The sequence below is a fragment of the Priapulus caudatus genome, unplaced genomic scaffold (genome assembly GCF_000485595.1).
Source record: "Priapulus caudatus unplaced genomic scaffold, Priapulus_caudatus-5.0.1 Scaffold87, whole genome shotgun sequence".
NCBI lineage: Eukaryota > Metazoa > Priapulida > Priapulimorpha > Priapulimorphida > Priapulidae > Priapulus > Priapulus caudatus.
Genome location: NW_014577148.1, coordinates 199,037 through 210,528, shown reverse-complemented (window position 1 = coordinate 210,528; position 11,492 = coordinate 199,037). Strand labels below are relative to the sequence as shown.

Below are 11,492 nucleotides of genomic sequence, written 5' to 3'. Positions count from 1 at the left end.
ATGACGACTTATGCGAATTGAGAGCTTAGATGATGACGACTTATGCGAGTTTTACTGTATAATAATTAGATATACACCAAAAGACCATCAGACATCAATACAATAGTCAATACATGTGTATTCCTGATAGTCTCACAAACTGGTCAGGCCACTGACAGCAGGATCAAGTCCCCCCCCCCCCAACCTCACGCTACGGCTACAGCACATCAATATATGGTGTTCAACTCGCCACTGAACTTGATCAAACTCACTGTTTTCAATCAGCTCTGGTGTTCCTGCAGGTGTAGCTCTAGGACTATAGCCCGCGTTATAGTCCTAGACTCCTAGAGCTAAGTACTGCAAGTGATGCTACTTTTTAACAATGTTGGAATCACTGACTGCTTAACCAACTACACAAGCCTTTTTGCTACTTGGCCAGCCAAAATGCACTCAAATAACAAAGATTACTCAAATGACAGTGCAAACCAACCTTTCCTGAGCAGAGGCAGCACGAGTGGTTTGATCCTGCTCCCAATGGGGCTGAGAGGGTCTATGTCCCCCGGGGTACTGCCGGAAGGTACCCTGGGTACGGTCCGATATACCGAAACGTACCCTGGTACTATCTAATATGCCGGACCGTACCTCGCCAACTCCACTAACGAGTCTAGGGAGTCGCCTACGCCTACTCCCTAACCCTATCCCTAACCTTAACCATATCAAATAGTGACCAGGGTACGTTCCGCGTGTATACCGGACCGTACCAGGGTACGTTCCGGTTACCGGACCGTACCCAGGGTACGTTCCGGCAGTACCCTGGGGGACATAGACCCTATGAGCCCCAGTGGGTCGGGTTAGACCGCACAGACCATCGGAAAGCTTCCCAAGTTTCAACCCATCCATTTCGAAGTATTCCCAAGCCTAGCTCTAGTCGTACCATTATAATTTACAGACAAGCAGTGCTGTGGCAACAAGGCCAAGGGCTAGCCTAGGCTCCTAATACTAATAGTAGTAGTACTACTACGTACTAGTACTAGCTCTACTACTAGTACTAGCCTCTAGTAGTAGTACTACAGCCCGCGTACAGTTGCCGCAGGCCCCCCGCTTGCGGCAACTGTACGCGGGCTATAGTACTAGAGTTATACTATTTACTACTACTTGTACTAACTACTATACTAGTACTAGTAGTAGTAGTACTAGTAGTATTACTATTAGTAGAGCTGTCCCAAGCCAGTCTTTTTTATTTTACTTACCAGCAGTACAATCTTCGCCACAGTTGCACTTCTTATTCTCAACACTTGTGTTATTGTAGCAGTCACAGAACGCTTCCCCTTTCACTGGTAATGCTGAGGCATAGCTCACACAGTCCTCGTCAGGTTCAGCTATTTGTGTGTCAGTGCCACTATTATTAATACTATTACTAGTATTACTATTAGTATTACTAATACTATTAGTATTACTAGTATTAGTATTACTAGTCGTAGACGAACCACGTCTGTTCCTAACTATATAATGCTGCGACGTTATATAGCGACGACGCCTGCGCCGTGCTTCATATATATTTATTGGTACTTTGTCTTGCGATTCCATTGCTACGTTATCTGTTACATTATTAGCATATTGTTTTACCGACTGAAACAAACGGAAACAAACAAACTCGGACGTCAAAAATCGAGGCCAAAGTAGCCTACCGCCTTGGCCCACCGTAAGGTGTCGCCTTTATTCCTTTCCGTACGCGCAGAAAAGAGTAGCGGATTCGTCCGGGCGTTGCTAAGCGTAAAACCATGCGCCCGACAGTACATCTTCATTATAAAAGAGGAGAGACCGATTTTCTGACGCGGTAATCTTTGCCGCGGTGAGCATCAAGCCCACACCACCGATCTCAGTGTATAGCCCGTGTGTCGGACACCAACATAGGCTTATCCATATTTGTCAAATTTACCCATATTTGTAGATATAATGATGATAACATATAAAATAGGCTTTAATACGGGCGATAATTTTAGCAGAAGCCAAAACTTTGTTAATACCAGGTAAATTAAACTATGCCAAATTTATACTTTTTTTTATTATGCACTCAGTTGTTAATTGAGTCTCAAAAGCAGCACAACACACACTTTTAGTAGTTAATTTTCGTTCATTTGTATTTTAAAAATTGTAATTTGTCTGTGTATACATTCGGATATAATGCATAACATGGTATAAAGAATTAAGTTTGTTAAAATCATGTGCTATTCATCGTTTTGATAATGTCATCTATGGTGACTTCACTGGTGCAGAACTCTGCCCAATTGACCAACTAATTTGGTTAAAATGAGGTGATATAATATCCATATAGGCCTACCGTTTGGAGAAATATTTACTTTTTAAAATCTGCTCATTATTTTACGATGAAAGTGACCTTAAAATGATACCGTGCTATATTGACGGGTTTAGTTTATTGACCTATGTATTTAGTTTAGTTTAGTTTTCATGTACTATTTTGATGTAACGCGAATCCCAATGATAAGAGAGACACGTGACAGATGTCACCAATTGTGTGACGAGACGAGGCTTGCAAAGCCAGAGAGGCATATTCATAATAACTTGGCGCAATTTCATAACAATGTTGTATATCCAGAAGGTTTGACTACACAGAATCATAGAATCGTTTGAACTGTTTTTGTCAGAATATTGCATATTGTTTGTTTTTCTGTTACGAATCTATCCTTAGAATTAAGTAAAAAAAGTTATAAAAAGGTAAACCGAGCCACCCGCTACCCTAGAGTGTCGGCTGAGAATTAGCCGTGCGTGAATACAATGCTGGTGGGAGGGTGATTACTATCTTCTATCAATCCCGGAATCTCTACCCGTAGATTGAGTCCGTGTAGCTGGATAGTGGTCATAGTGTTTAGATTGTGAATCCAGTACGCTTCTCTTTATTTTCTGAAGGGGATCGTATGGGTGAAGGGGGAAGGGTGAAAATATTTTAGAATTAAGTAAGTACATGTGGCTGAATTTGCTCCTACGCGGTTTTCCCCGAGCAACGCCGGGTACCAGGCTAGTGTATTTGTAATTAAGTCGGTCAGTTGCAGGGGCGGATCCAGGGCTGAAGCTAGACAGTATTTTTCCAGATTTTAAGGGCACACCACCTCACAGTGGGCGCCGTTAGGCGCGGAAGCACACGGCGGGGGGTCTGGGGGGCCTACCCCAGTAGATTTCAGAATTTCAAGGGTCCCTGGGCACAAAAATGAGCATCATTTCATTTTGAGCACACATTTAGTCAAGCAGCGATAGTTAAAAACCATATGGAATTTTATTTCTGCTTCATTTTGCCTGCGCTTTGCATACCAGCAATTAATGCAGAAATGATTTCAAGCACTTTCCTTCTTTTTTCCAGATATCAAAGCTAGTTTTTTGTGTACGTACATGTTAAAATTTTGATTTCGCTATCAAGTCTGTCATGCATCAGAAAGAAAAAGAAACGATATAAAGAATATAGGCAAATTCCCATCAATTGTTTCTGTATTTTTTAGCGCATAAATTTCGAAGGGACTTTGAAGATCTAGACGTATTTCCCAATACGGCAAATCGGTCTGAATGCGCGCCCCTGAGTTGCATGGTCAAGTGTAATGTACTCGCGGAATTTTTTGAGCTCGCGTAGCACACGCACAAGAGAAGGGTGATTTTCACTCCGTCAGATTTAGTATGTGGTAGTAATACCAGACCCACAACACCACAAAAGCACGATAAAGCACAAATTTCACGCCTGGGTTTCACGCCCCATGACTGAAACAATAACATAATAGCGAAAGGGAGAAACTTTCCTACGGTTTGAAGAATTAAACCACGTGTGATACACGCGCGCGCGTACGCGTGTGCGTGTATGACTGTGCGTGGAGGGGGGGGAGACTTAGGAGGCAACGCACTGGTTCTCACATGGCCATGGCTCATGTACCAATGTGTTATATACTATGTGCTGTGTGTTGGGAAACATCTCAGTACGTTATCTCTCAGGGAATGCTATTCGGGAGATCTTATGTGCTTAAAAAAGTAAGGTGTCGGCCATCAGTAGATATGCATTGCAAATCCTAATTTCAAATGTTATTTTGGAAAGCATCACCTTGCTATTTAGATGGTCCTATACAAATGCATACGGTTTTAGGGTGCAAGCTTCTCGGCGCATTACTCTAGTGGCCTTGGGATGGCCGCAACTGGATTTTCACACGTGCTATGGCGTGTATAATTTGTTTGATTTTTGATCAGTTTTCGCTCCTACCGTGAAGGCAGGACTGTGATGCAGTAGCAAGAAAACCCCAGAGTAAAATAAAACCAAGTCCTTACATTTTCTTTATACAATTAATAACTTTATTTACCTTACACGAATAACATCGACTTAGCGTCTCTAAAATATAGCATATAGAATAATATACGTACAAGGGCGGAACTAGCTTTCAGGAGACGGGGGATTGATATTTGAGTGAAGGCGTGCCGAAGGCAGGCGCGGGTGCTAGGGTGGGTCGGGGCATGCCCCGCCTACCACTGGATAACATTCGGTTAGCGGTGTGTAGTCACAGGAGAAATCCGCCAGTTTCTATCAGGCTTGTAGACTGTTTTTTTTATTTTGGCCCCATTTTACTAGTATCATAACATTAGTCAGTGGCTGAACGGGGGGTTGCAACCAACTCCCAACTCCGGCCCTCTAGACGCGCCACTGACGTGTGTAAGGTTTACGTTGCTTATTTCAACTATATCTATTTCTGTTAGCTATTCTCTATACTAATGTCTTATAGACCCCAGCGTCGCTCCTCGTTGTCGCTCCTCGTCGCGTGCTGCCACGGCTCGGCTCGTGTTGATAGAAGCATGGCTCCTCGCTCATGTTGATAGAAGCGTGGCTCCTCGTTCGCGTTGGAATATAGCTCAATACCCCCTTATTCTTAGGTAGGCCTGTACCTTCTCGTAGTTCTCCCTCTTGTCCTCGGCGCTGCTGACCAGGGTTCGTGGGCGACTCTCTGCGACGATGGCTGGCTCTTTGCTCGTGGCTGAATCTCCCTCGGTGAATTGCTCTCTCGAGCTCGTGGCCGAAAACTGACGATCTTACGGTCGGATCGTGGCTGCTATATAGCAGCCTGCTGGGACGTAGGAGCCTGACAGTACCACCCTGGCCTAACTCCTGCCGATGTTGCTCAGGTGCCTGGGCGGTGTCACCCCCCCCCTCTTGTCCGGCACGTGCGCGGGTGATGCCATGCACCCGCCTTGTCCGGCACGTGCGCGAGCGGTGCACCCCCCCCCGTCCGGCACGTGCACGGGTGGTGCAACCTCCGGCTTCACAACATCTAGGAGATGTTAGTCCCCTTCCCGCACTTGTCTCTGTTGCCGGGGAATTTTCTATCTCTGTATAGTTATAACGTAGTGTGGCTATTGAAGTCGTGTGGTGGTATATATGACGTCGATCAGCACCCCTGAAATCTCTACATTACCTCTCGATTCGGTCGATCTTATACATGCTATCTGATCCGGCCGTTAATAGGTTAATTTGCATCCGGTTGCAATAGGTTATACGTCGCAAATCCCGATATCAATAATATTATTTCCCTTGGCAGGCAACCCTACGCATGTCTTTCACATTTGCCTCGTGGACGAGAAGGAGCAACAGCGATCTTCCCCCATTGTGCTATGATGCACAGTTTTGACATGCCGTACAACAGAGTTGCTGCGCTCTATAGTCGTGCTGGTGGCTGGAGCAATTGCTAATAATGACGGATTTTAGGAAAAAGACACGAGTTTGACAATTCTAACCTGCCCACCAGCATTGATTGGTTATTTTTATTTTCATATTTATTCGATCTGGTAAAATCACATAAAAACTACCCACACCAAATCTACCAAAAATCTTCGGTGTTGGCATTGGCCAGAGGAAACTCGGTCTACCTGCACAGGCTGGCTGCACGGTGCGCAACGTAACATATTATATAAGCACTATACTGAGTGACAGTAAGAGTCGCTTAGCCAGCTAAAGAAAATTTCCGATACACAGAACTATATATTTCAAACCTGCAGCTGTTGAACATGCTTGGGCTTATGATTCATTTGGGAACAAACAATCACAAGTTTATTGTAAATACTGAGCTGATCGACTAACCGGTACTTGAAAGTTAGCGGGTAGATCATTTAATTATTGATACCATTTCATTGATTAGTTTTTATCATTTAGGCCTTTAATCTTATGCAGCGTGTTTATTAATAGTCTTATTGGACATTTTCTATATCTCTCTCTTTCTTCCTCTTTCTCTCTCCTTTTTTCTCGCTCTCCGTCCTTCCCCTCTCCTTTTTTGGTCAATCCGCCGGTGTCAGTTGTGATTTTTTGACTTCCGTGACGCGTGATCCCTTTATAAAATTTAACGTTAGCGGGAAACCGCCATTTTCTACCCTGAATTTCGTTTGTCGATTTTTACGCCTTTTCGCATTGTGTATTGTATTACTTTAGTAGGCTATACCGAGTATATAACAAATAATACTGAGAAACGTAAATATTTACTAAGAACTGGCTGATCAGCATATTTACCGTGAACTGAGATTTGAACTTGAGACTTAAGAAAATGAAACGTAATATACCTACTGCATAACGTGTAGTAGAGACACATATGGCACGTTGTGTACTATTAGTTGTTTGTTGATTATATCATATTATCATATCAGTGTAAACCATTAGAATGATGAATGAATAAGGCGATTCGCGGCACGTGATAAGATTCTAAATGTCGCCTAGAGGCTTTCTAGTAATTCATATCGAAGAAAAAAATAAAAGCAACGGGCTCAAACAAGAGATGGCGAAAGGAGAAGAAAATGTAATGGCTGGAGAGGAACAGAGGTCGCAAAAGATATGGAGAAAGATAAGGGAGAAGGCACAAGAACGTACAGGACTTGGGGAGTTCAGAAGAGAAAGAGTAGGCTGAGTAATTAAGAGTAAGATGAGGATAAATGGGAAGAGGAGGATGAGGAGGAGAAAGTAGAGAAGGATGACGATGATGAGTGAGGAGGAACAATGAAAATAAGGAAAGAAAGAGGAAGAGGAAACGAGGAGATGGTGGAGGAGGGATAGGAGGAAGCGGATGGGGAAGAAAGAGGTGGGAAAAGAATAGAGGAAAGATGTTAAGAGGAGCTGGAGGAAGATGAAGAGGAAGAAAGGAGATGGAGGATGAGGGATAGGAGGAAGCGGATGGGGAAGGAGGAGGAGGCGAAAGAAGAAGAGTGAAGAGGAATGGGAGAAGATAAGGGAAAAGGCAGAAAAGTAAACCGGACTTAGTGGATGCAGAAGAGAAAGGAAAAGAAGGGTAAAATGAGGATGAAGAGGGGGAGGTAGAGGGGGAGGAGGAAAAAGTGGGGGTGGAGGACGAGGAAGAGCAATAGCAAGAAAAGGAGGAAGAGATATGGAGGAGGGGTCGGAGAAGGAAAAGGATGGGGAAGGAAGTTGGGGATGAGGAGGAGTTAGGAAGAAGAATAGTGGGAGGATTCTGACATCAGGAAGAGAAAGAGGTAGATGAGGAGAAGAACGAAGAAGAGGAAGAAGAATATACGTGCGTGTGTGACCTGTCTCACCACGTGAATGTAGTTAAACCTCTTAACTTAGGAACACTAATCTCCTTTGTACTTTTAGACGCACATGGAAAGCGTGTAATGGCATAGAGGGAATTGGGTAACTATAGTAACAGAACAAATACAACACTGTTCACCAACCCATACATTCTGTATTTTATCATATACAGGTAAAACCTATGATAATGGATGGAAGTCATGGAAATTGGCTGTTGTATCTATTCCTGGATGCATTTATAGAAATGCGTTTACAAAAATGGTCACAAGATCTGTAAAAAATTACGAAGTAGTTAAAAATCCCATACCAATATTTATTCAAACGTTTTGTGATTGATCGTATTTGTCGTAAGTACAATTTTATATTATTAAATGTTGGGTACTTGGTAATATTCTCAACAATCCTCACATTTATATATATATATACATTAGGTACACATACACGCCAGCCCGAGCAGGCTGCAAGACTAACGTCAATACGTCTTTAGACGTGTGACCGTTTCTTGGAGCTATGATTCCAAAAATCGATTAGTTACAACACAACTACATTGTACAACAAACACCGCTTCTTACAATTACCCCAAAACGCCCATAAGGCACCTGGTCACCTGACATTTTAGCCAGTTTCAACACAAGCATGTATATACAAGTACTAATTGGGAGAAATATCCTTAAAAGGACAGTTTAGTGTCCTACGCCAACCAGAACAATAGGCGCAGATTCTTTTGATATGCTATTCGTACAAGTATTACCACCCAGGACAAATGTACAATTAAGAGTGATATATGTTCTACACAGATTGTAAACTACTACGGTGCTGTATGCCGAATGTGCAAGCCAGCTTGACAGAAATTAAAAGTTAAAAATGTTGTGTTGTAAATGCAGCGCATCATTTACTACGACGAACAATCAGCAACACCTTACTACAGGGCATGAAATTAGCCAAAATGTGAACAGGCCCACCCAAAAGTTTAAACAGGGCCTTAGACAAATTGAACAGGCCCTTACAAGTTTAAATAGGCTCTTAATTTTGTTCAATTCATTCCATTATTAATAAAAGTATTAGCTTTGTGTTTATTAGGCATACTCGTAGTATTTCAGTATTTCATTGCTATCAGTGGAGTTCTACTTGTTTGACAGGAAGTGCTGGAACATGATTTACTTAATTAGTAGTCACTAAGTAAAAACTAGTCCGGAAATTGGTAAATATTGTTGATATAAAGGCAAGATAGGCAAAATTTTAAATAGGCCAAGTGGACTGATTATATGGTGGTTGAACTGGCGGTTTAGAGGGTTGAACCAGCGGCCGCGAGCAAAATAGCACTAATTTTGTGCTCTGTTACTATATACAGGCTTACCACAGGAATGAATTTAAGAGGGATTGTGTAGACATTACCTGGCTGGAGGACAAAGTAACCCAGAGCTTGACATTGAAATTGAAAGCAGCACAGTCACCAGAAAAGCAATTTTAGAGGTTATAGCTACATTGTATGACATATTCTGGATTGAAATCTCCTTTAAATTAGCTCCACATCGTATTTTATCGGTAATGGCAACGGCATTCAGCACCCATTCAAACTAAGCATTTACATTGATCAGCGGCAATATTGTTTTAATACAGTCAGCTTTCGATGGTTATAAATTGTAAGGTAATGTATGAATTTGGTCATTTTAACTTGACGTACCAATGAACAGACATGAGCTGTACCACTCTACTTTGTTTTCCCCCTCATAATTTAGAGGCATTAGGACTTCATGCCACTTTAATATCATGCGGAAAAAAATTGGAAGTCTTGTCCAATTCATAAAATCTCCCAACTAGAAAGGTACAGGCACACATTACCTCAGCATAGCTAGAAAACACTTGTGAACTGACTGTACAGCGGAGAACTCAACGACAACGTCATCATGCACGAATAGAAAATGCACAGCTTTCATTGGCTAATAAAATCCACTCCAGCAATCCAACCTGGGATGCTCTAAGAAAATAAGTAAACGTGAATCTCTGCACACAGAATGTCCTCCTCAGGACTCTCTCACTGAGAGGTTGAAACACTTGAGTAATGCAATACGGCGTCATAGCCGCGCTCGCTCGGAATTGTCTCCTCAGGCACTCGTAAGCATCACATGCGAGCACTTCGCTCTGTCTCCATGAGACATTCCCTGACGAGAATGCGTGCGTGAACTATCCCCCGCTTGAGTCGTTCTGCGGAGGTGCGGCTGCCGGCGTACGTTGGTCGGATGTCCTTGCCCATGTCCTCTATAACAGCCAGCAGCTGTGCGTACTTGCTTTGCGGCTGCTGGGGCTGATGCAGCCTCTGCTGGATGTTATGCTGAACGTGTTGTTGCTGTAGTCAAAGTGAGAAATATTATAATACAGGGGTAGAAACAAGGACAATATGCAAGTTAGCCCGAAGGGCTAGTAAGGTAAGGTTTGTACTAGCCCTTCTAGTTTTCAACTAGCCCTTAAAAGCATGATGTTGATAGTGGTTGCACGGGAAAATTGTTGATCTCACGAATGCTCCGAGATGCTTTGTGAGGGTATTGTGGACTGAATTTGAATGCTCACAAACCGCAATTAAATTCCCATTAATCATACACTGATATATCCTAAAACAGGCGGAATCACGAAACCTGGTCTGGAATTGTTTAATTGCCCGACGGGCAAGCCAGCCTGGCCTTTAACTATCCCTTCCAAACAATTACTAGTCCCGGGCTAGCGGGCTAGCGGCTAATTTGACCCCTTATAATATATAAATTATAATGCATGTATACATTTACACCTGATGCAAAAAACAACGCCGAATCAATGTAGCTAAAGTTATCTCGTCCTTTTCAAATATTTAAAATGGTTATATTCAAGCACCATTATTACAACTAGTATAAACAATTATAGCACTGCTTTACACACACATGTATGTACATTTCTAGCACTACCTATGTCACCTTTTGCTCTGCCACGCCTCGTGTGGCAGAGCTACAATAGATGTACATAGCTAGAACAGCATACTTGATTAGATTACCTGCTGCTGCTGTTGTTGTTGTTGTTGTTGCTGCTGCTGCTGCGGAGTAGATGACCGGGTTTCCGCATCAGCACTCCGTGGTGTGCCGGGGTTACTAATCTGTGGGGTGCCAGGATTGCTTATTTGCAGAGAGTCGACAGAATCCTCATTCATCTTCTCCATGTTTCAGATAAGAGCTGCAGACATATAAGGGTGTTGTGAGATATTGTGACATGTATTATTATGGATTGAGACGTGCTGCCATCGGGTGGTCATCTTTGTAACTTTTGCAATGTTCTGTTGTTTTGAGGGTAGAAATAAAGCGTGGCGGCAGTGGTAGACCTGCCTCGAACCTAAATAGAAATTGAGCCTCCGTTGCCTAACATGATGGATTCTTACAAAACCTAACAGGTGTATAGCAATGCATTTATGTTGTTTTTATAGATTACATTGAATGTTATCAGACATTAAGGATACAGTCCAGGTTACAGACAGGTACCACTGTAACGGGCATTACAACATAACTGCTCATCAAATCCAATCAAACCCACACCTATTTAATAAAAGACACGTCTCTCTATGCTCACCATGAAAATAATCACAGAAACCTCATCGCTAATTACGTGACAGCAAATTTTTTTTTCCACATTTTTCAGAAACAGCAAAGGGTTGGGACCTCAATGTTTAGCCATAAGTTGTTCATAGTATGAACTAGTAAACGGTCCCTGGAATCTTTTAAAAATGTTTTATTTTCGAAAATAAGTTGAAAAGATGCTGCACAAAAATCTGTAATGCTTTTGAAAACACTAAAATTTCGTAAAATAAAGAGCCATAACTTCTAAAATATAATCCTTCATACAAAATCCAGAGACCGTTCACTCCACTAATGTGTTAGCATTACAACGGAACTATAATTTTTGGATTTCCAAGAAATCGCTTTTG

At 42.4% G+C, this 11,492-nt stretch overlaps 1 protein-coding gene across 1 annotated transcript in view; it reads right to left on the bottom strand.

Annotated features, from left to right (window-relative positions):
- The window catches only part of LOC106804770 (SPRY domain-containing SOCS box protein 3-like), a gene marked incomplete at its 3' end in the record, with an annotated part of 18,746 nt that extends 12,701 nt beyond the window's left edge, over positions 1–6,045 (bottom strand). The window contains 3 exon segments of the mRNA XM_014806095.1: positions 1,230–1,358; positions 1,606–1,663; positions 6,010–6,045. Of these exon segments, the coding sequence (XP_014661581.1) occupies positions 1,230–1,358; positions 1,606–1,663; positions 6,010–6,045 (223 nt within the window).
- Positions 6,046–11,492: the final 5,447 nt, after the last annotated feature.